General features: G+C 38.7%; 1 protein-coding gene across 3 annotated transcripts; it reads right to left on the bottom strand.

Annotated features, from left to right (window-relative positions):
- Positions 1-1,203: 1,203 nt before the first annotated feature.
- Positions 1,204-22,593, bottom strand: RNASET2 (ribonuclease T2). Of its 3 annotated transcripts, none has more exons than XM_050315642.1 (10): positions 22,532-22,593; positions 18,081-18,185; positions 15,531-15,597; positions 11,272-11,327; positions 10,376-10,433; positions 9,504-9,574; positions 5,493-5,606; positions 3,227-3,272; positions 2,939-3,013; positions 1,204-1,558 (listed from the first exon to the last, which is right to left on the bottom strand). In XM_050315642.1, the coding sequence occupies exons 2-10, from the start codon at positions 18,167-18,169 to the stop codon at positions 1,367-1,369; spliced, it is 768 nt and encodes a 255-aa protein (XP_050171599.1). In that variant the 5' UTR covers positions 18,170-18,185; positions 22,532-22,593; the 3' UTR covers positions 1,204-1,366. The 3 variants fall into 3 exon arrangements, with proteins under 3 accessions (XP_050171599.1, XP_050171601.1, XP_050171600.1); XM_050315644.1 differs by lacking the exon at positions 22,532-22,593 and adding an exon at positions 22,447-22,465; XM_050315643.1 differs by lacking the exon at positions 22,532-22,593 and adding an exon at positions 21,825-21,956.
- Between the last annotated feature and the right edge of the window lie 2,169 nt (positions 22,594-24,762).

Raw genomic sequence — 24,762 nt, 5'->3', positions numbered from 1 at the left:
TCAATTTAAATTAATGCACTACACCTTAACTGCGGAGAGTTGATACTGTATATTTTCTCTCCCTAGGTATTATTTGGCATTATAAAAGAAAATAAATTTTATACTGCAAGTACCAAAGACTAAAAAACTGACAGCATTCTGTAATGGGTAGGTAACAGAGAGTTAAATGAAAGGTGGTAGAGAAATAGGGACAGTAAAAAAGGAGAGTAAATGTGAATAGTTTCTAAACTCCCCAGAAACTCAAAATTTGTTTCTAAGACTTTCTCAGAAAATTTGTTTCTAAGCATTTCATGTTTTCACAGTAATATTCTTCTAACAGATGGTTCCTTGAGCCGTAAGTGTCTTCCTCTGAAAGACAATTTGAGACAGACAGAACAACACAGCACGGTGTAGAGGATGTCACTGAAGTTTGGTCTCCTTTGGAAACACCCAATTTTGTGTCATGTTACTGATCATTATGGAGTAGAGATGCATTACTGCCAACATTTGTACTTTTTACTGAAAATCCTGTAGTATTTATTGTTTCACCTGTAACAAGCTGTTTCTTGGAACAAAGCAATTACACAACAATCTCATTTTTATATAAAAGTGCAGACACTCACACTTGTGTATAATGCTAAATGTTCAAATACAACAAAAAAGTAATAACAACACATTTCTAGGGCCTAAAATTTTCCTATACTAGCATTACGTTCTAAGGTTGGTTGTTCCTCAAGACTGTATGGAGCTACTTTGCAAAAATAATCAAAGAATAGTCTTCCTGGGGTCTTTCAGGCAGAAAAACCCAGACCTGGAGAACTTAACCTCACTTCACTAAGAAGTTATACAAAAGTTGTCTTCGGTCAGCTGTGATCCCTGAGTGAGGAAAGGTTTAACACCTCAGAGAACAATGTCTCTGTTCTGCACTTCTGGAGAGCAAATTTATGCAAGGCATAGGTAGGTATTATGTCTGGGAATGGATTTCCAGACAGGCCTCAAAGTTCTTTTTGTTTACAATATTTTCTTCTCAAGCAATTGTCATCTCATCTCAGAGAGACAATCATCCTTTCAAAACAAAGAATTACAAAATTTCCCTGACTCATTGGTAAACACCAAAAGTGGCTAAAGTGGCAGACTTAACTGCAAGAGAAATAAAGTCACAGTTCTCTTCTGAACATTGATTCAAACCATAAGCAGGCAAAAAAAGCCAGACAAAGCTATAAATCAGATTCTGATCCCATCATGTGGCCCATTCTCATTTAATGGCAAAAGAACTGTGTTTTCCAGCAGTCTTCACAGTATGCCTGTGATATGGACAGGGGGTCGTAATATTACAATAATTACAATTTTTTTTGCTGTTTAAAAAGTTTTTCAAACTATTACAGCCTCATTTGTGATCTTGGACCTCTGAAGGATAATAGGTTGGGAGAGTATCATTGCAGACAGACAGCTCCTCAGTTCCAAGCTTCAAGGGAGCCTGCATTGCGTTGGATCCACCCTTCAGTGCCGTGCAGTTTCTTAGTTGCAGTTCTTTGGTGAAGCAGAATTCAATCTGGCCAATTGTCTGTGCTTTTTCACCCTAGAAACATGAGGGATAAGATCAGCTTCATGGAGAGAAGTGTAGAGAAGCAATTCACCTTAATGACGAGCTCTGGCTCAGCTCCGTGAATATCGAAGGGCACATGGCAGGACAAGAACTGAAACAAATAAAAATTCTCCAAAAGCCAGAAAAGAAACTCAGTTTTATAATAGCTTTTACTGAAGAGAATACAAAACCAAGCTGTCAAAAGGAGCAGAAATGTCATTTTTGGACTAAAGGACAGGCTAAGAAGAAAAATACTGTTCATGAATAAAGCAGGAAGGTGCAGTGGCCTCTCATGTGGCAAAAAGATTACATGAAAATCCCCCTAAATCCTCAGGTCTAACGAAGTTTATGTATAAAAAGACTAGTTTCAAAACAATTAAGCAGGACAAAACGTATGTACAAGACAAAACTAACTGTGGTGAGGGTTTTTTTGTTGTTAGTTTGGGGTAGTGTTTTTGGGATGGTTTTGCTTGTTTTGGGTTTTTTTTGTGTTTTCCTTTTTTTTTTTTAGAGAAACTTAAGAACAGCAAGGGTGCAATATGTTTCAAACATCAAAGTACCTCCATCCTGCACTTCAGGCATGGACAAGGCTGAAACTCTGAAAAGAGTTATCTTTAAATAACTGGGATGTACTTTTAAATTTCTCTTACCCATTACCTTCAGCTGTTAAGCACAGGAGACCCAAGCTGTAAATTACTTTCACATAATTGGGGCAGTATCCCAACTGTTCTAAAAGCAACGGCAGAACTACAGTGAACAGGGCGAGAAACTGGGGTTGGTGTTAGCTCTGTATTTCTTTAAAAACAAAAAGCGGGTGATATTCAACTAATATTCCTTTGTTGCTTCAAGTAACACACTCTTGTTGGCTTTAGTTAATTTGTTATTAAGCTTTAGCAGGTGGAGTGGAAAGTGCTCAGCTACAGCAACACCTCTAGCATGGTGGTTACAGCATTCACAGAGGAGACGTTTAAGTCTTTTAAGACAAAGCAACCTTTAAAACCCAGTGCTCCCACTTTCTGGGTAAGAATCCTAACTGCAAAGGTAGTAAGTAAAGAATGGCGACTTCCTGCAGTAACAATATTTCTACATTAAGAAAAGACTGTGGTAACAATAATATAAGCTGAACTAAGTGGTGCCAGTATGTAAGCAACATTTTTATGAGCTCAACTCCAAGAATCAACCAATATCTAAACTGCAAAGAGATGCATACACAAGGAACACCTAGACCTAAGTTTCACCATACTGAAGATTTTTTTTTTACTCTATTTTTGCCTTTTTCTTTTTAATAAAAATGCTTAAAAAAAATTTGTTTTGGTTTGGTTTTTTTTCCATTTCAGAAAGTTTAGTGAGTGTTTGTTTGTTTGGGGTTTTTACCTCTTCTGGAGGAAGGCATTGGATCTTGGGTGTTACACCATAAAATCTTGTAAGAGCTTCCTTTATGGTAGTCATCTGAAAAATTAAAAAGCTTATAGAGATTAATAAGTCACAAGTGCATCTTCCAACATCTCCCACACCTATTAAGCTCACGTAAACTTTTAGGAAAAGCACAACCTTAAAAAACTATACAATTTTAGAAAGATCGCTTGTTCTATAGAAATTAGTTGACTCCTGCTGAAAAAAGTGCATGCACATGATTTTGGTTTGTAAAAGATCACCTCTTACCTTGTAATACGAACTGCTTGGCTTTATCCCAGCTTTCAAGAGACAACTGAAACAAAGATAAAACATTTTTCCATGTTTTCTGCAAACATACCTTCATAATCATTAGGTAAACCAGATAAGGAGAACCTGGCATTACAGTGACATGTAGCAAGAGCAACTTGTCTTCCATTCTTTACCAGGCCTAGAAAAGGTTCCTCTTCTCTAAAAGGCCATTTTCCACCTAACTCAGCAGGGTCAGGAATAACCCTCTCCCCCACCTGAATCTGAGCAGCTGGGATAGTTGAGCCTTCAGGTATTGCTAGGGACTGGCACAGTGCTCCGTTCAGTGCCAGGTAGGGCATGCAGTTTAATTGCCTTCTTTCCCTTGCCTTGAAACAACTCTGTGCTCCTACCCCCAGGAGGAGACAGAGGCAGACCAAGTGAGGCTGCTCTGGGCCCCCTCATAATTGAACACTGGGTGGGCTTGCTGGGGTGGGAGGCACAGAGCACACTGGGAGAGGGATATGGTGTGTGAATCTGGATCAACATTAATGTCAGGGCAGAAATGTTTTCTTTTCAAAAACATATTTATTAGGAAAGTTGTTAACGTAAGAGGAACGAGGGAACACTCAGAAACCTTTAGCCTGTATACCCCTTCCTTTGGATTCAGTCCTGAGAGGAGTCCACGTTTCCAAGCTGACAAGACTCAGGACCCAAAATGTGATGAGTCTCTGTGTCCCAGCTTTTTCTCTAAGGAGTGGCTATGGTCAGTATCTTGCAGAATTTAATTCATATGTGCTGATAATGCTCAATCCTTCCAAGGTCAGGTTCAGCACAGGGAAGATTTTACGCAACAGACTAAAGGACAAGCTGTTTTATGTTGTCATTTTACACTGGATATAAGGAGGTCAATAAAATAGACAGTCTTCTGTTAATTCTTACAGAAGCCTGCATGATGTCCTCTTTTTAATAATTTGCTTTTTGGAAACAATTTTTTAAATCACTAACATTAATTTTTCTCATTTAAGTATAAATGAAATACTGTGAGAACACTGACAGTCTTCATTCTTTTCAGTAAAGATAACATTAATTATATTCATTTTTACAATGGATAATAAGCTCTGAGCAATTAATTTCAACATGCTTCAGTCTCTATTCTTCTGCAGTGTTGCACATGCTGATACAGAGTCAAATAAACGGTCACTGTGCCATCTGTACATGTTTTAGTCACACCATCACAGCTAACTTAGGCAAGTGGCTTATCAGATATTATTAATTTTAACACTATATATGACACGCTCTTAAGCACCATGTCTAGAGAAATCTGCTTTTAAAATACACCTACAAGAATGGAGGGAAGAAAGACTTATTTCCTTTGTGCACATGCAAAAGCTAAATGAGACTTTGGTTAGGAGATTTCTTGGACAAGACACTGATAGAACATAATCAGGATTTTTTTGTTTTGTTGGGTTGTTTTGTTGAGTTTTTTTTAAGGTATGTTTTTACATAGAAAACAATATCCTCTCTCAGATAATGGCCACTTACACAGATAGACAATCCATGGCCAACAAATCTAAGTCAAACATTCTCTCATCCATACCAAGCACTGATCAGGAAAAGACGCTTTCTGGCATTCACCTGCAGCCAGAACGCATACCTACAGTGCTTGGACAAGCCACAACATTCCCATCAAGATTTTGAATCTGGAATGTCCAGTGCTTTGGAACCATGAGGATGAATCAGCCCCTAGGACAAAGCAAGAGTGTCATATCGGGGTTGTTAGAAAGGACAGCAGAGGGCTGCCTGCAGCAGCTGAACACTGCCCTTCAGAACAGCCTCTCTTGCTGTCACCTCTCAGCCTTTTTCCAGGATGTTCTGCACAATTTTGCCTGCAGCTTTTTCTCTTCTCTGAGCAGAGCACTGTCTTAAAAACAAGTGTTTGGGCCTCAGTATGACTCAGTAGTGTGGGCAGCTTCATCACTTAATTTAGAAGTCTACAGGTACCTCAGCTTTTGGTAGAGAGATACAGCCAACATAACTTCTCAAAAATCTACTGGCTCACATTGTATAAAATGATGCTGTGGAAGATGGTGCTGGTTTACCAAACTCTGAAGTGACCAGAGACATGCTTCTCAGAGTACACAACCCTTCTTCTGAATGTCAATACTAAAAGTAATTTACACTAATTTTCCTTCTGCCATCAGATTTAGACTTTCATTTTGGCTAGATTTGAAACTTTTAGAAACTGTTTGAAATAAAAGGCAGATCACTAAGTTCATTTATGTACCTGTTGAGATCAACACGCTGGTAGAGTTCTAAGGCTTTACCAAAGTATTTTTTCTGAGAATTGAGGACCTCAAGTGTGGCTGCACAAGTGCCATGTTTGTCCCACTCATGTTTCCTATAAGATAAAAGCAAAACTTAAATTTTAGAAAACATTATTTGGAGATATATATGCTGTGCAAGCTATTCATTATACTTAAATCAAGTATCTGAAAGGCTACACATGGGAAGTAGACACTGCCCACAAAAATAGCACACATGTAAAAAGCAAAACCAAGAAAGATGACTCTCACCATTTCAATTATAGCAACATCCAAATACTATGAAGTAAATATGTATCATGCTCTTAGGAAACAACGATCTCCCAGTGTATTTCAAAGAGATGTCTGGAGGTCAGAATGGCAAGAATTTGCCTAGAAAACAAATATCTCTAAACGTTTTATTTTTCAGTCAAGACTGAGGTCACTTGGTCTGTCCAGATTGGAGAAGGGGAGACTGAGAGGAGACATCACAGTTTACAACTTCCTCTTAAGAGGAAGAGGAGGGGCAGACTGATCTCTTCTCTCTAGTGACCAGTGACAGGACCTGAGGAATGGCCTGAAGTGGTGCCATGGGAAGTTTAGGTTGGACACGAGAAAGAAGTTTTTTGCTGGAACAGGCTGCCCAGGGAAGTGGTCGCAGCACCAAGCCTGACATAGTTTAAGAAGCGTTTGGATGATGGTGTGACTCTTAGGGATGGTCCTGTGCAGAGCTAAGGGTTGGACTTGATGATCTTTGTCGGTCCCTTCCAACTTAGCATATTCTGTGATTCTGTGAGTCTTTTATATCAAATGCACTTTCAAAGCAGCAAAAATTTTTCATAACTCAAAGGATTAAGCCTTACTCTGGGTGGAACAGTGAAACTGCAAAAGCTGCTAAGAACAAGACTTTAGCATTAACTTTTACTTTGGCCTGTGGCAGTATTTTCATAGGCCTGCTCTAAAGTCTTGTTCCTAGCCCATTATCAATTCCTTTAATAGCAAGGAACAGAATGTAAAAGAGAGAAACTCTTACAAAGTTATGGCAAACAAATTCAAATAGGACAAAAAATGGGTAAAAGCTAAACATATATTTCTATCAATTCTAAAGTCTACTGAAAGACTAAACAGCATGATCTTTAATAAGACTGCCTATGGATTTCAGGTGGGTGTCTTTTTTTTTCAGTTCTTCCTTTTCAAATTTCAAATCACTCTTCACAGTGCTACTTTATTTTGCAGCACAGCCATGTAAAAAAAGAACAGAAATAATTATGCAGATGCAGCTAATTCTGACATTCAGCATAGGCATATGAAATTCCATCCTCACCTCTTCCTTTTAAAAGCAAACTGAAGTAGTTAGGAAATGAAGGAGCTGCAGGTACCAGGGAATAACATAAAATAGTTTGTTTAGAAATCAGAAGAAATAATGTCTCAATGCTACTCACTGAGACACACCTAGACCGCAATATGACCAGCTAATTCTACTTGAACATCAGCTCACAGCTGCGTGGCATGTGGACACAGAACACAGCTACCAGTGTTCATGAAGGCCACCATCCGTCTGCAACTCTTGCACCTGTGAGACAGGCAGTAGCACAGAGTATGTATGCCTACTGTCAGTAACTTCATGGAACATTTCTCCTCCCTGTAGGACACGGGTGCTTTGGCAGGTACACAGCAGTGAGGCTTACAGCACTAGATTGGGTTCCACTGTGTTATCATATTTTCTCTATGGTGCTTCTAAGGATAAATGTTACACTTGCATTGTCTCAGAGATAAAGTTCTATAAATTAAGTCTCAGGGAGCTGAGGAAGTACAAAGAAATGAAACTGGTACAACTCAGATGTGTGGAAAAGAAGGTGAACTTCAAAGAGATTTTGTTTCCTGTTTTGTACAACAAGGACAGAGCTCCCTGAAGAACAAAGTCATGCAGATGTGACAAAGTCAGGAGCTTATCAGGTGTGTCCAAGGATTAGAGAAACCATCCAGCTTGAAGACTGCCTCATTATTAGAGTAGGAACAAAGAAGGTGTGTAAAACACAGCTACAAGTGCTGCCCACAAAATCTAAAAGACTGAGGACACTCAGCTGTCCAATAGGTTAAACACAGATTCCTTCTTCTATATCATATACCTAAGTATAAACCATCCTGAAGGGAATTCTTTTGCTCTAGAAATTTTTATTTGGTCCAAAAAATATTAACTACCATATAAGGGACGGCTTCAGTTAACTACTTTTGAGATACAAAGCACACATTAGTCTTTTTCCTATATTAAGGCATTTTATCCTGCCCAATTCAAGCTCTTGGATGACAATTTTCACAGTTTGTAAGCTAACAAGGTGAACAGAGATGTGCCATTACCTTTACAGAAGTACCCACAGCCATCCTCAAATCACCAGGAAGATTCCTTACCTCCCCTTTTAAGCCATGGCTGCAGTTAGAGGTGAAGCCAGGAAGACACATACTGCACAATTACAGCAGTCTCGGGAAAACCCTGATATGATATGCTAAGATATTCAATCCCTGTTTTGCTTGTCATTGCTCGTGGTCTTTACCCAATTAAGATGACTTTAGTTTACAACAGTGAAAATCATGAATAGTCAGTTTTACTTTCATATTCTCATTTCTACTGTAGCATGATTTTTACACCATAGAGTTGTTTTGGTTTTGGTGGGGTTTTTTTAATTTCTAAGTAAACATAGCATTTTAACTGAAGAGAGATGTACAGTTGGCCCTTACTGACTTTCAGTTCGCTTAAAAGCTTGCATTTACAAAATCTGCAGTTATAGCTTCCAATTACAGTGCACTTGTGATAGGGAGTAAATTACTCTGTCAATCAAAATATTTTTCTTATTCTAATTCCAGGAACAGTTTAAAGTGGCATAAATCTGTGCTACCACACAGGAGTCATTCCCTCCCAGCACAGTTTAAGAAGAGAGGACTAGAGGGAAAAAAAAGCGAGACCACCACTTTTGACAGTTGCAACTTTAGGTTGCCATAAGATACTTCTAGGACTAATTTAAGACTCTGAGGACCAGTGTCTTCTGTAGAGCAAGGACAACACTAGAAGAATTGCACATTCCCTTCAAAGCTTTTCCCTAGTGGCATAGGGAAGAAACAGTCATCCAATTAAAAGGAAAACTTACAGGCACTTCTAGTTGAGACAGCTTTAAATGTTACTGCCCCTAGCTATTTGCTCTGCTTCTTATCTGTTGTTACCGCTTTCACTGTAGCTCTGGAAAAACAAATTGCATATCTATACCTTGGCTGGTGCAGCTCATGGCTCAGCAAACTTGCATGGTCGATGATTTTAGTTTAAAACAAAGCACTTGAATCAAAGCCTGTGCAAACTAAAATACACCAATACCACTGTCTGGTCCAAGTGCCTGATTATTCAGAAGCCAAGAGAAAAACAGCAAGAAAGGAAAAATCTCCTTCTCCCTTCCCATGAGTCAAGCAGGTTGATCTCCAAATAAATCCCCCAGGCTCCCTAAAATCCCCAGATTTTAGGCTGCTAGGAAAGTAAGTAAAAGGAGAGAATTCTGTAGGAATACAGTTAGGATGATACGGTGCATTCTATTTTTCTATTTCCTCCTCTGTGAGGAAGCCCAGAAGAAAAGCTCTCCCAAGGCTAGCAACACAGTGAATCTAGCTAGGAAAGGAGACCTGGAAGCTTCTCTTGCAGCTTAGCTGTGACATCCCAGAGAGCTACTGCTGTTCAGATTTATTGTGTTGACAGCAGCTGTTTCTCTTCCCTGGGGACTAAGGGAGGAAACATTTCCTCACTAAGTTTCATTTCTCCAAAACTTCTGCCATAGCCCTCTCTTCAACAGCTGCATTTTACAAGAAAAAAGATTTATATGCTAAATGAAACTCACAAGACACACTGCCTCCTGGACACTGCTTCTCGTACACATCTCAGCTGAAGAACTACTCAGATAGATTTTTTATAAAATAATATCCAAAATGCTTTTTAGGTTTGTTTTTTTTATACTCACCAGAACTGGGTGCGATTCAGTGACGAATGAAGCACATCAGGCCAATAGTGTCTCATGTCTGACATTAGATCCTAAAAAATCACAGTTAATAAAAGCACCTACAGTGTTGAAAAGCTATGTCTTACACAATCTACATACATTAACAAATTTTCTATAACTGAAGCCTTATCTTTCAACATCCCCAACTGAAACATTTTGTGCAGAAAAAGAAAAGGTCCTTTTCCCCAGTATTCTGAAAATGCTGTTGTGGGAGAGACAACAGATAGGTACACCTGCCTAAATATCTGAACGCACTTATACTGACACACTGCCTCAAAGTAAGATTTTCCTTCAACTGTCCCTGCAGAAATTGTTCAAACATGCAGCTTTTCACATTTGTCGGCTCAAATTTCTTATCTCTGTTTACAACACGTGAGTGAAATATGGATTTGTTTTAATCAGAAAAAGAACCTAAAAGGACTAATTGCCTAGGAGAAGACATACAGAACACTGTACTCTTAACTCTTTTATTTTCTAAGTTCTGGCTGTGCAGTAGAAAATGTAGAGAGAACATCAACTGACTGTAATCTCTTTCAGAGGTACTTTTTGCCACTGCAGATCCATTGTGTATGTGGATAAGAGGATATGACTGAATGAGTCAAACTACATGTCCACAAAATCTGAGTAGGCACAGCTGCTAATGATCACAAGCACTGCAACTTCAAGTTGTACCAGAAGCACCTAATGAATTTCTGGAGTCCTTAAAAAAACCCATACCTCTCAGCAAACATTAAGAGTGAAACATTATAAGCTACAGATTTTGCACGTAGGATGTGCAGAAGCAATTGCAGTCAGCTCTGCTTGGTACATTTGTTTTTGTTTTAAATACATACCTTAATCTCAGTGACATTGAAATGCCATGTCCTATTACAGTCTTCAGCTTTGTCAGGCCTGGGGAAGCAAAAAATAAAAAAGTAAAAAAAGCTGTCTCCTTACTCACTAAATGTGACAAACAGCATTCTATTTTGTATCATTGGCCAGAATTTTAAATATGCAGGATTACAGCTGGAGAATTTACTTAAAAATACAAGTAACTCATCAGAATCTACAGTGGCTTAGAAATAAAATATTCAAGACATTAATTACGGCCAAAAGATTTTTCATTAAGAAGTTGTTTCTTTGGCCTTCCAGTCCCTCTCATTCTGCATACAAGTCAAATTGGTGTGTCAGCAATATGGAGGGACCTTGTATGTGACATCACTGGTGGCACTAGTCATAGCTTAACAAACTCCTGTACTGATTTTTTACGTGTATTTGTCAGGAAAACTTTTGAACTACTGCCACTGGCACCAATTCCAGTGACTTGATTCCTTTGCAACAAACTGGTTTTTCCTACACTTTTGCAATACTAGTACTGAGTTAGGATAATTAAAGCCACAAGCAGTCATGAGATATTAACAAATTCTGTGTACAAAAAAAAAAGAGGGTAAACTATACTTTCCTTTCTGTTTGAAAATATTACTGATCTCATAAGGAGACGTATAAATAAAATAATCATGTGGCAAGAGGATTTCAGAAGCTCAGCAAGTCATGAGATACAGAAATGATTTTCAGTTTTATGCCAAACCACAGGGTTTTGATTTTGTTTCAAGGAATCATAAGAACAGATAGATTAAGACAGAAACAAACGAACGAACAAAAACAAACAAAAACCCAAGCCACCAAACATCCTGGTACAATATTTGATTTTTCTTTTCCCAGCTAAAATAAAAACCCTCTATGATCATACCACAGCCCATGTATTGTCCAGTACTTTGGAGGGTCTTGACAATCATTAGCAGTCATCTGCAGAAAACAAAAATAAAGAATATTTGTTGTATGTGTCCAATGATTTAGAGGGAAAAATAAAACCTCATGCACTGATGGTCCAAGGTTCTAGTGAGACACGAGAACTCTTACTCTATAACTTTTACATATAAGGAACTGGTGCACCCCAGTTACTTGAAGCTGTCATGGATTATGCCACTTAGCAGAGACCAACTGGCATAAGAATTTTGAAGCAGATCAAGTGAATACCAGGGGTATCCTGAACAAACAGTATAAAAAGAAGACAAAGGACAGTTCTGAGGTAATAGAGAATAGCCTGATCCATGCTAAATCAATGGAGCTTTATCTGCATTTATCATATTCCAGGTGGCAGCTCCCTGTATTTTTCTTATCACCAGATCTTTTCAAGATGTGCAGTGCCATTAAAATAAAAACTATCAAAATAAAATATAGTATTACAAAAGCACAAAACCTTCTTTAAGCATTCAGAATTAGTTTTATTGTTGTATTAAGAGGAAAAAATACAACAAAGAGATTAAATACATTGCTTATTCCAAGTGAAATGGCTAGAATTTATTTTTTTAAGTATTTTGACTTGAGGTACAAGAGAATGGAGAGAAGAAAGACTATATACACTCCTATAAAAACAAACAAAAAAGTGCCCCTTATCAAAACTGTTGATAATACTCAAGAAATAGCCTACATATTAACTATTGTTTAGAGCAGAGACATACTCTTGAACAAAACAAAACAATACAACTTCAAACATCATAAAGTACCATTACTGTATTTTCCCAGATTATTCGGCTTAGTAATTACAGCTCTTTTTAGTAAACATTTTCTGCCATTAACTAACAACCTCCTCAGAATTTCTTTCACCATAATAATAGCTTTCCTTTTTGGCTCTGCCTCCTGTCTTAATTATGCCACAATGCCTTTTATGTGATGCCAGAGAAAGAGTAGAGTGCACTGAAGAGCAAAGACAGGCCTGTAATCTCACTAATTGCTTTCCACATGCCAGAGGCCGGTGGCAGCAAATATGCAAGCTCTGCAAGACAGTCTTGTTCTGTGCCCATTTCCTTCCTCTCCTCTCTTGCCACCAACAGAAGCAATTAAACCCAGCAATAGCTTTTTTTCCTGAAAGGGGTATTTTGAACAAACACACACTGCAAACTCCTAAACAATATTGCTCCTGTCATGACACAAGCTTTGTGGAGCTGAAAGAGTTTGGCTATCTAGCCCAAAATACAGCACTTTAATAGCCAGCGGCCCGCTCAACTGAGGGTGGCAACAAGAACAAGGCAATTGTGTTCCTTATCCAATCTTTAACTGCAGTTCTCAGGTTTTCCATGCTAATGGAAATCCCAGAGTATTTTAATTTTGGAATTAGTTTTCCCCTATTCAGGCACTAATTAGCAGTTTTTTCCACACATTTCATCAGGCTCTTGGTGCTATCCTGTGTGTTGGCAGAACTAAGTGGTCAATGCAACCTAAAAAACATTAGTTCATGCCTCACATGCTTTGGCCAGCTTCATCCTCCTTTCTAATTCTAGCCTTGGTATTTTTCCAATGTTAATTTTAAATCAATATCATAACTCAAGAAAATGCTAGTCTGAAAAGCTGGTTATCACTGACTGCTTCTGCAAAAACACTTGTCAGCCTTCCTGTTTATCATAGACTGATTGCTGGAGGATTAATTCAAATTCAGGCAACCGTTGATTTGAAACAAGGGTACAAACACGTATTTTCAAGGGGACATCAGACCGCAGAAAGCCTTATATATCCAGATTAATTTGAAAAAGGAGCACTGTTTTCTCCTGTTTTGAAGTAATATGATAATCAAATCAATGCAAATTAACTATACATGATCTAGAAAACTGAGAAAAGTGCCAGTAAGGCTTTACAGCACCCACGGTGCTGAGAGGGAATGCTGCAGCAGAGAGATCAGCTGATTTGTAACAGCAAGACATTGCACAAACAGCACGTGCCAGAAGCATGGAAGTTTTTTTCACCTCTGAAATGTGAAAACGTGAAAAACCATCGGACTGTCACAGAAGTTGTTACCTGTTGAGCTGCCCGAGTTACAAGTCCCTTGGTACAGAATTTTGTACATACAACAGAGTAGTGCTACTGGATCACATGTGGATACACCAAGTTTAAATGAAAATTCAGCTTCTGGGAAGTGAAATATTTAATCCTGCTCTCCCTTCCAACCACCCTGCTTAACTAAGCCATCCATTTAATTAAGATAAATTTTAAGTGTTGTTTTGTAAAGGTACATCACAACTGCTATGAAAAATCCTTGCTTTTGAAACTGTGGAGAGAGCTCAACTCCTCAATTTCTCTCCTCCAAAGAGTGTGTAATTATTCCCCTTCTTCCTTCTCCCTACCCCCAGGGGTAAAACAAATCAACAAATGAACCTAAGGGTGCTGAAAAAATTTAGGAGGAGGGAAATAAAACAGATTTACTTCTTGTTGAACACATCTCTAGCAGAAGCCAATAAGCTAAAACCTTTCATGTGTTTATCCTCTCAAGTACACAGTATGTAGGAAAAAGTCTATTATCAGATTCCTTTATACAGGAAGCATAAACTAGTCAGTACTTTCAGAAAGGAGTGTTTCAAAAGTTTTTTACATAAGTGATATAATGAGTTTGCAGTTTGCTTCACACAGCTATTTTTCCTTTCAACTTTGTGTCAACAGTTTTAATATAAAGAATGAGTAAAAATATTTACTCTGTGAAACAAAACAGTTATCATATATAAATACACCAACATGTAGAAGGGTCTACATTCCTAAAAAAAAAAAAACCAAAACCACAGCTGAATTTAGGAACTGCTTTTATGTGACAAAAAGAAATCTGTTAAGGGACTACAGTTGAGTTTCTTCATAAGACTCAGTGATGTGAAACTGGGAAAAAAGCTCACTTACAATGATTTTAATTTTGCTTTTTCTTCACTTCTTTGAATGGTTCCATCTACTTCTTACTACAGAAGATCATAAGGAATCAACAAAGTGGAAGAATGCCTATGCTTTCTGATGCTTAATATCTTTAATTATTCCTTATAATTTCATTGGAAGATTATAGAGGTTATTTGTCAGTTTACCAACAGCACCACCCAGGAATTAAGAGGAGTAGGTAGCATAAATATACAGTGGGAAAACTGATTGGTAGGGGTTTGATTCGTTGGTTGGTGTCTTAATTTGTTTTTTGGTTTTTTTTAATTGTTCACATCTCATTCATGCAAGCAAGGGTTTGCACTGCTACTGACTGACACCCACTCGTGCCAGGCACTATAAACTCTTGAACACTGACATCTCTGCTTGAAGTCAGTAACTGTGATGTTTAATCAATGAAAAAATCAGACACAAACTGCATCAAATCGGTCCTTATTTCCCCTCAGAAACAGACAAGCAAAAAATAAAAAGAACATTGGTCTTGGTCCTCAGCCTCAGTCAGTCATGCACATCTGAGTTTTGTTTGCTGATACTTGCCCTCCACATTTAAGTAATGGAAAGTACATCTACTTTTCCTCAGATATGTAGGCAGCATCTGACTTTTGCTGCTACTGCTTTCATATGTATTTGCAGAAATAGGAAGGAGAAATAAAAAAGTACAAAAAGTACCACAAAAAATAAGACTCTATTATAGTAATAAGACTCTAATATAGTAATAAGCCTAAGACAACTTTTTGGCTCCAGAGACATTTGTCTGAAACTGAAGCATCTCCACTACCCACAAAGTTCTTTATCATTGTGTCATTTACTGTGATCAGTAAATCTGATCATGTCCTTCATTTGGAAGTATAACATATTTTTAACTTAGCTGTATGAGAAGAGGCCTCTGAGTATTTCGGTAAAAACCTTACTGTGCAGCAGACAGTTCCTGTACTGATCTGCTGCCTTCAGTCAAACAAGGCAGGCAAGTCTTCTTACAGCCTGGTAAAAATCTGGGATTAACTTTACAACTAACAAATTATTTAACAAGCTTAGTGTGCAGTTACTGTAACGCACCACAATCTCATCCTGTTTACAGTTGCTCTGGAGTGCAGGGGAAGTAGCAAAAGCTGCATCAAGATCAGCCAAAGCCTTTATTAAGATATAAGGGCAAAACCAAGATTAAATGCTTAATGGGATTTATTCATTCTGTTTTCACACATTTATTGTCCAAGGCTACCTTTGTTAGGATAAAAGAGAATAAACTCATGCAAAAAATCTCACCTTGCATACAGTCACTGGCCAATGATGAGCAAGATAAAGCTTCTTCCAGGTATGAGGGTGGTTGTCACTGGAAAAAGATAGATGAATTTATTTTTCCTCAAGCATTTTAAAAAGAACTCCAAACACAAACTAACAAAGCACAGAGAAACATCATAATTAGAAAACTGCTAATACCCCCCGTTGTTAAACAAATTCTCCTTCTGGCACTGCATGGCCATATGCTTTCCATTTCCTAAATACAGAACAAATACATTGTTCTGGTTTATATTTAGGAGATCACTTACTGGCACACTTTTACAACAATAATTAATATTTTTTTAAAAAGGTGTTTTTGTTTAAGATGTTAAGAATCTTTTAGTTCTTCTGGATAACCATATTATCTGGGGGAAAAAAGTATACAACCTTATGCATACAACTGTAACTACTCTTCTAGAAAAGAAAGATTACAACTGACCACAAACAATGTAGTTGACGCTGCAGGAGATGCAACTGGATCTTGCAAGTGTCTCCAAACTTTTAGATTAAAAAAACCCAACAGCTCAGAACAAAAGGTAACGTACAAACCATAAATCTCAAAAATACTGACTTTCTCAGTTTATAGACACATAATTCAAATAGTACATTTTTAAAATGCTTACTAAAAATTAAGTAATTTTTAAACATTTAATAAATGATCAAACTATGACAAAGTCTTAAGGTTAGGTTACCTGAGGAAGAACCACAGGAGTATTGTGTATTTTACAAGAGCATGTCTGTTTGAAAACCTCTTAGAATAAGAGACCTATAACTCACAGAGGCACCAGGACTATCTTATGCCCATGCAGAGGTAAAAAAAAAAACAAAACAAAAACCTTCAAAAATTTGTTCAAAAAGTGTTGGAAGCCTATATCATGGCATTTCTACAGAGGCATTTTCCCACAATTTGGAGCAAACCTATTGTGGTTAAACTAGAAGTAAATAAAAAGCCTGTTGCATCAGACACTAGAGCAAATATAATTAGCTATCAAGCAACCACACAAAGTGATTAAATAGAACAGCAAATGGTAAAAAAATCAACAGAACTGTAAATTGTTCAAACTGACAGCATTATGTGCAGAACTGTCAAAATAAACTGTTATTCTCTGGAAGCTAATAGACACATGTCTGTCATCACTTCTTGCCAGAGGTTACATTACCAAAAAAAAAAAAAAAGAGAGAGAGAGAGAAAGAGAAGGTTACTTCTTAACCTGAGAAAGCAGGGAACATCCCGTGTTACATCATTTCTCAATTTTTTTCCTCTAGTTTTTCTACTTTGCAATGGACATATCTTCTCTTAAACATTCAGATGTATTTATGTTTCTTAAATAATTTAGGAGAATAGCTCTGGAAATGACCAGGCAGAGCCACAATGAAAACTATTAACACTTCTATCTGGGTTTTTTTCTGTTGCTGTGGAAACTTGAATAAAAGAATTCCTCTACATTGCAGAGCAGTTAGTTTCCTTGCTTTAAAGAAATCCTCACTTAGGAAAGATCTTTCATTAGATCTTCCACCTGTACTTGAAATAGCAGCGGAACTTCTGCAATTTCATTCATGCCAAAACAAATCTCCTAGAACAACTTTTTGGCTAAGGATAGGTCAGAAAACGGTACTTACTAAACAGAGCAAGTTTTAGAAACTTAAGCTCAGAACTGGAATTCAAGGAAAGCCATTTTCAATATCTATCCAGCTTCAGAAGTATCTCCCTTTCTTTTGACCCCGGTTATCCAGCCCTGTGCAGTTCAGGAATGTGCTTCTAGAACTGCCTCTGTCACCAAGATGCCAAGGCACAGCCTATGTCCTGGGGATTCAGGAAACAGCAGCACAGTGTTTAAGCTACCAACCAGCTGCAAAGCAGCTATTACATGAAGTTCAGCACTGATCTGGGTACCCTTAACCATTCTCTTGCCAAAGCTTTGAAAAGAAGGCGAAAAGTTTATTTCCTCTTACAATGCAATAGGAATTTGAGCTTTTACCATAGAAGGGTGTGATTTGGGGCGTGGCCCACCGGTATTCAAACTCAGATTCTGCCAAATGCAGCAACCACGAAAAGGCTGTGCAGCACTGATCCAGCCCCAGTTGGGATGCCATATGAAAAGGAATTTTAAATTACCGGAACAGAGAAATGAGCAAGGAAGAAAGAAAGATATATAATGCAACAGTTCATGCCATTGGCATGGTTACAGTTTTTTTGTTATAGGTCTCAAAATTACTTCCCATTTTTGCCATTACTACACCACAAGTCTAAATGACTCATTTAAAACAAGATTACACAAGTTTTAAGTGCAACAAATGTAATTTAAGTTTTCCTCTTTTCTCATGCTGGCATATTAGTAAATGTAAAGATTTGCTTAGGCATGATCCCTGCTCCTCCAGTTAAGGTAGATGCCTTGTTTTTAAAAGTCACTTAAGGGAAGAATAACACATCAAAAATAGCACATAATAAGAAAGCTTTTCTCATTAGAAGTTAAACTATTCTGATCTGCACTTAAGAATGAGCTGTTAGACATTTCTTTTTATAGCATAACTTACCTTTGAGTGAATTTATCTGAAGTACACCAACAACATAATGCCATAGAAAACCAACCCAGAATCCAACAGTGCAGTTTTGCAGGTTTCATTTTGTTAATCAGACAGCTGTAAAAAGGTGTTAAAAGAAGAAATCCATTACTTATCCAGTGTACTGTAAATGTTAAAATGCAGAAAAACACTACTATCTCAGAAACACCAGGTAACAGGGTAACTCTAGGCTATGGGTAAAATGAGGATCTCACAGAATCACATAATCACAGAATATGCCAAGCTGGAAGGAACCCACAAGGATCATCAAGTCCAACTCTTAGTGCTGCACAGGACCACCCCCAAGAGTCACACTATGTGCCTGAGGGGATCTCGTTGAAAGCTGTGCCTGATTCACCAGCTTGTACGCTCATTTTCATAAACTAATGGCATCAAGGTTGAGATACCATTTCTTTTTTTTTCCTTTACTTGCACACAGTAGAGCCACCTTCCAATAAATAGATATACATAAATCTTTTATACAACTGCATTTTAATTTAAGACTCTACTTGTGGTCAGCTCAAATGCCTAAAGTGACTCATTAAAGAAATTTTGACTTAACATTGAATATTCATGTTGGATTGAAAAAGGCTGATCTTAGAAACATAAAGGAAGCCAAAGATAATGTCCAAATTCTCTCCAAATACCAGTTGACTACTTAAGTGGTATTAAAAAAAATCGCTGCTAAAACCAGATTAGTTTCTGTTCTTGTTATAAAGCTGAGATAGCCTCTATGAAACCATGCACAATTTGCCTACTAGTGAACCTGAAAAATCAGTGATAAAAAAAAAAAAATCAACCTTCAGCAATAGAAGGACTTTCACACGGCACAGGTCAAAAAAACCCAACAGTCTCCTGTATCCATCAGATATTTCACAGTATTTCAAAGGTTACCTTGTAGAAACAGCTGTGCATGTGTGTATTTACATGCAGTTATTAAAGCCTCACCAAACCTCCTTTCCAACCTTTGCAAAATGAGAAGCCTAAAAAAAAAAGCACTACAAGACACTGCATGTAATCTAGGTGACCCTTTTCAGACCACTCACTACCCAAGTCATATTCTTTTTTCTATGAAGATTTTTTTAATTCATCTTTATAATAGCCAAATAAAGCCTCTTTTCACACCAATGAAGACACTGCTGATTCAGCCATTAAAGCTAACTTAGGGAAAATCAGTGTAATTCTGACCCACAGCTTATCATAAACAAGAGTCCATCCACTGTCCCACCATTGTTGCATGCTTCTGGACCCACTTTGCAGGGCCCCCCACAAGCCCTACCCCGCAGTTCCTCAAATGCTGTGGCTGAGCTGAAATCAACAAGGTGGCCTCCCAGCTCACAAAATGCGTGATTTCAAAACTCCATGAGGGGTTTGGGCAACAAGGAATAACCATTAGCCAACTAAATTTATCAGAAGGTTTTGCTAAATTGTGAAGAAACTAACACTTTTTAAGACATTCTTCTGTTTCATACATTAATGCCTCTCTAATTTATAATGGATATGTTACCTAAGTACTTAGCCAAATAGAAGGTATTAGAAGATAAATATTAGTTGCCAACTGTTAATTTTCTGATCATTTGGAGTGTCCTACTTGTAGAGAAAAGCAATCAATAATGTAGAAATGATCTTTATCAAAAGCTAGCTGAAGCAAGACATATATGTTGTATTAAAGAAATTTATACACTCACAGAGTGTATAAAAAAAAGTCTCAAATAAGTAATTAACTGCTGGGTATCCAATTTCCCCAAGAAATTCTGCATTTTAAGTGATCTCAAGTCTCATCACTTGAACCTCAAGAATTAATGACATGAGATTCTCCCTTATAGACCTGTTAAATGATTTCATCTACTGTTATTTTCGACTGAAAACCAACCAAGCAAGACTACTTTTTAGCATGATAAACTATGCACCCAAGATAAAACACTGAGAGATGTAAGCAGTGTAAGATTCGGTGAGATTCATGTAAGATTCTGCCCTATCTATAAAAAGCAGAAAGTACCATTTAAAAGACAGTAATGCGACACATCACCAAAAAAAAAGCTGCATTGTACACAAGTGTGGAAACACCTTAAGGAAATAATTATGAAAGAAAAATAAACTAGCAAGCATGATGCCATTTCTTTTGCAAACTGGTATGAGTTAAGTTGGCAGGAAGGCAGAAACTTTTTTTCCCAGTGACTAAGCTGCAAAAAAACATCAAGGCAATTACCCCTCTTTCTCATAGCACTCTTATACTTGATCAAAAAACGACCTGAAACAAAGGGGGCTTCAAAAAATGCTGCTATCAGAACAATGGAATGTGCTGAATTATTCTGCACATTGCCCTGCACTGCACCCTGCAGCCAGAATATAGGGGCAACAGAGACAGTGAGCAAAGTTGGAAGCCCCAATCTGTAACTTTTACTTTTTTTTTCCACTGATAAGTGATAAACTCTAATGTTTTAGCTTGAAGACAATACTGAACTGCCATAACACTATCATGACAAACTGAATGATTTGCTCAAGCTGACCTTTTACTGGACTGTGACATTGATGGTGAAAGGTGAAAAGTGCATCAATCTCACCTGAAAAGCACCCAAATGATGCATATTTGAGGAAATACACATCCAAAATAAAACTAGGTTAACAACTAAGCTGTATGAAGCACATCTGTTTTTAATAAAAGTTGCTTCTGTTTACTAGAAATTCCACTAGGTTACTCATTGCACAAATACAAGAAAGAATTGATTCAGCAAATCTTACATCAATTCCTCTCTAATAAGAAACTGGGATTTCATATTATGAAAGTCATAAAAAAAGTCATGATGTTCCAAAATATTCCATAATGAAGAAAACTTAAAACTTCAAACTGAAACCTGCAAACATACAAAAAATTATTATTTGAAACTAGGCTACCAATTCATGTTCATTATGGATAAAAACTAGGCTACCAACTCATGTTCATTACTCCAAAGAGTAAGAATAGCTTTGGGATGACACTTGGTTTACTATACCTGGAATAGGAATGCACAAAACGTCTATGTGTGTGTTAGCAAACCAGTCAGGATAAGGTCACTTTCAGCTGTGTTAGCATCGTTCTGTGCTGTTATCAAAATTATCTGCCCAGGTTTATCAAAGGCTATAGTGAACTTGTAATAAATCGTGATGAAATCTTTCTTTAACACATTCACCACAGTTTTAACTTTAATAATACCATCTTGAGGAGACTACCGACATAGCACATGCTTCTTTGGCACACTAGCAACACTATATTCTGCTACCGTATTTTATTTCTTTAACCCCCAGATTTATACAAAATTGCCAGCTCTACACTTCAATTCAGCAAATAGAACCAGAATAGAGACGAGGCTGCAGAAGAGCACTCAAGCATTAGCAGAGGGCTCCCATGGCTACGACATAGGACAGACGCTGCTAAATGCTGAAAACAATGTCCACAGGTAAGATCTAGGACAGCTAGTCTGGAACCTAAAGGCCCAAAAATAAACACCCAAGGTTTTGGTCGCATCCCAAACAAGGCAGCGTGCACTGCCTCTGCCACAACGAGTTAGACAAGCCGAGTCACAACACGGTATACCAGAAGCATTAATTTAATTTGTAACAATGCTCTTAGCTCCGGCAACTTTTTCCTCCAGAGTCAACTCCCAGCTAACCATTCGTCCCAAGCACGAGTGACAGCCTCAGTAACTACAAAAAGCACTTTAAAGAAGCAATACTCACGTCCACCGCCACAGCAAGCTTTTTAGTATTACTTCCTCACTACTTGTCTTGCAAAGTACAGTTCAAGGCAGAACTCGAGCCGCAGCGGTTTCAGTGCCTGGCTTCCTGGGGAACTCCCAAGGGCGGCCCCACCTCGCCTCCCTGGCCCACCAGCACACTGCTCTGCTCCGGGCACTGATACCAGACGTAACTTCCCGACACCATAAGCTCTTGCTGCAAATCACTACAGAGGTGTTTTCTCAAATTTTAAGAAATGCAAATCACCCGAGCACCGGAAGCGGGATGCCCGCAGGCGACTGGTGCAAGCCAAAGCTGATGCCAAGTGTAAAAAGAACTATTAACAGTCTTCCCAGCTCTGAGAAATGCTGCCATGCCTTTGGCTGACTTTCGATTTGCTACACAGGGAACTTAAGGCATAAAAAATTAAACCTAACATGATTTGAGCCCGTCCAAGGCCTGCAAGTCCCACCTAACTTCGCGCAAATCAAGAATCTCACTGGCTTCCACAGGCACACCTCGGGCGGGCCAAACATCACCTGCTCCTGCCCGGCTGCTGCCACGGCCACGCAGCCCCACGGCGGGCAGGGCACGGGAAGGGGGAGCAGCAGGGAGATTCTCATACCTGACCTTCACTGCCTCGCGTTCAGACCTCACCGCACCTTAGCCCCCGCTGGGTAGCCCTGCCCGGGACCCCCGGCCCGCGTTACCTTCCGCCCGCTGCTCCTGCCCTGCCCGCCCGGGCCTCTCTGCGGGCCGCGCACAGCCCCGCCTCGGAGGCGGGAGGGAGGGCGGTGGGAGCGGCACCGCCTCCCGCCACAGCGGCGGCTCCCTGTGGCCTGCGCCGGGGCTGCCTGCTGCTCCGCGCCCCCAGCCGGGGCGCTCGGGGGCCGCGGTGTCCCGCGGCATTCCCGCGGCATCCTCGCGGCCAGCCGGGGTCCCGGCGAGCGGGCCCATGGGAGCGCGGGCGAGGCTGGAGCGCCGGGGGGCTGCGGAAGACAGAATTGATGTGCGTGGTTTTGCTGCTTTGGTTTGGTTCTTCCTTAGCATATTCTAGGCTTTAATTGTCATTGATTTCCTACTGAGAATGTGTGCGGCACGGAGGTCCTCGAGGCTGCAACGAGGACTCTAAGTAGGAGAACTACTGACTAACGCGAGCTCAGTAAGGCGAACAGAGGAATGCTGACACGGGCGACTGTGGCGTGCTTCTTCAAAATAGCGAGGAAAGTTTGAGAAGCTAACACTCGTGTTTGAAAACAGTAGGAAGCTTCTGAGGAAGGAGGCCCAAGGGATGAGTCACAAATGTTCCAGGCAGGACTTGGTTCACTGTTTTCTCAGCGCTAAGTTAAACTATGAAACATATTCTGACCCCTCTTTCTCTGCCAGTGTGTGAATCATAAATACAAAGCGTGGTTATTAATCAATTTGTATAGTTTTGAACTAGGGGGGATATGTCACAGCCATCCTCTATTAATGCACTGGAGAAATATGTGGGCAGATCTGCTTCCGCAAGCAAAACATTTGTTTTAAACAGATTAATTACAGTCTTTGTAATAAGGTCTTTGTTCAAAGTCTCAGTTTTACTCACTGGTAAAAAAATTTTAATTATGTTTACACATTTACAACGTAAGAAGGATGAGGCAAAAAAAATCTCTTTGCCCACCTTTCTGTGAGACATGTAATGTTGTGCTGGATGGAATGCATGATCCATCTGCTGTTGTCTCTGACAGTGTCTAAGAGGTATTTAAAGTTTCAGAAATTTTGTTGAAGAGTTAAAAATAGTGAAGCTTTCCAGATCCTTGTATGCAGCACTGCTCTTCCTGCTGCTGAGGACATTATGGCTCCATCTGGCACTGAGATCTTTGTCACTGCCCATGAAGAGGCACTAGATAAGGACACTCAGCCTGATTTTATCTTTGCAGACTTTTGAGAAGTATGAGAAAGACAAGGGACAGCTATTTTGGACAACTGTTTCCTCAAGACTTTCCATTTAATACTCATTTGTGTAGTATGATCTTTTATTTCTTTATTGACGTTTATCTCCTGATGGCTATTAACAATCATTACGCTATGACTAGAAAGTGGTGGAAAAAATGAGGAAATGTCAGAATATTTGAAAAGTTTCTTTTAAATTTCATGAAAATAACATTTTCTTCAAAAAATTCTCAACAAATGTAGTAGTAATCTAGATTTCTGTATGTTTATATGCTGAAATGTGTGGCCTTGAAAAAAACCCAAACAACCCAAAATGAGGTTGGCATGATTCATCTTTCTTAAAGATTTTATATTAAACCCTTCAGAAGAGTACATTTTTCCACCTTTCAGCAGTTTACATTTAGATTAGGATTTAAGAATCCAGACAGAGACTTTCAAATTTTGTCTCCCTGACACAATGTGGTTGTTTGGCTTTGATTATTTCCATTGCACAAATAGAACAAACAGATCCAGTTAGACTTCTTTCCTAAAGGTGTGTTAAGAAAACATTTATGATGCTCTGAGCAGACACACACATTTTGAAATACATGTATATTCTCATGTCCTAATTTTAAGTCAATAGACTTAGTCCATGCATGATTTTGAAAGCTTAAATTTCATTTAAATTGTGTTAAGAGACTGTGTACCAATATGTTTCTATGGTTTCCTTAGGGGTTGACTTGGGAATTACATACATTTAAAATGGCAACACTTCCTTCAAATGTGAGACAAGTTGAGGCTACATCGCAATAGGAAGCTGAACTGTGGTTTATTGCCCTCAAGGTGATGAATATTTACCTAAGTAATAGTCTGGTATTTTGCAGAGCTCGAAAGGGGTTATCAGTTAACTGGATTCAAACTATTCTACATGTATTTGAGAACTTGAAGCCACTGTAACTGAAATGCTGAAATGAATTTTACAAATTATAATCTAAGTCTACTGACTTTTTTTTCCTTTACTCTAGCT

Source organism: Myiozetetes cayanensis, unplaced genomic scaffold (assembly GCF_022539395.1).
Source record: "Myiozetetes cayanensis isolate MyiCay16 unplaced genomic scaffold, myiCay2020 scf2-11, whole genome shotgun sequence".
Taxonomy (NCBI): domain Eukaryota; kingdom Metazoa; phylum Chordata; class Aves; order Passeriformes; family Tyrannidae; genus Myiozetetes; species Myiozetetes cayanensis.
Note: the sequence above shows the minus strand (reverse complement) of the source record. Positions and strands in the feature narration are given on the sequence as shown.

Coding starts and splice junctions, on each gene's coding strand:
- RNASET2 (XM_050315642.1), bottom strand. CDS start 18,169: ATGAAACCTGCAAAACTGCACTGTTGGATTCTGGGTTGGTTTTCTATG. Junction 10,434..11,271: donor TGGACAATACATGGGCTGTG/GTATGATCATAG, acceptor TTGCTTCCCCAG/GCCTGACAAAGCTGAAGACT. Junction 3,014..3,226: donor CAAGCAGTTCGTATTACAAG/GTAAGAGGTGAT, acceptor TTAATTTTTCAG/ATGACTACCATAAAGGAAGC.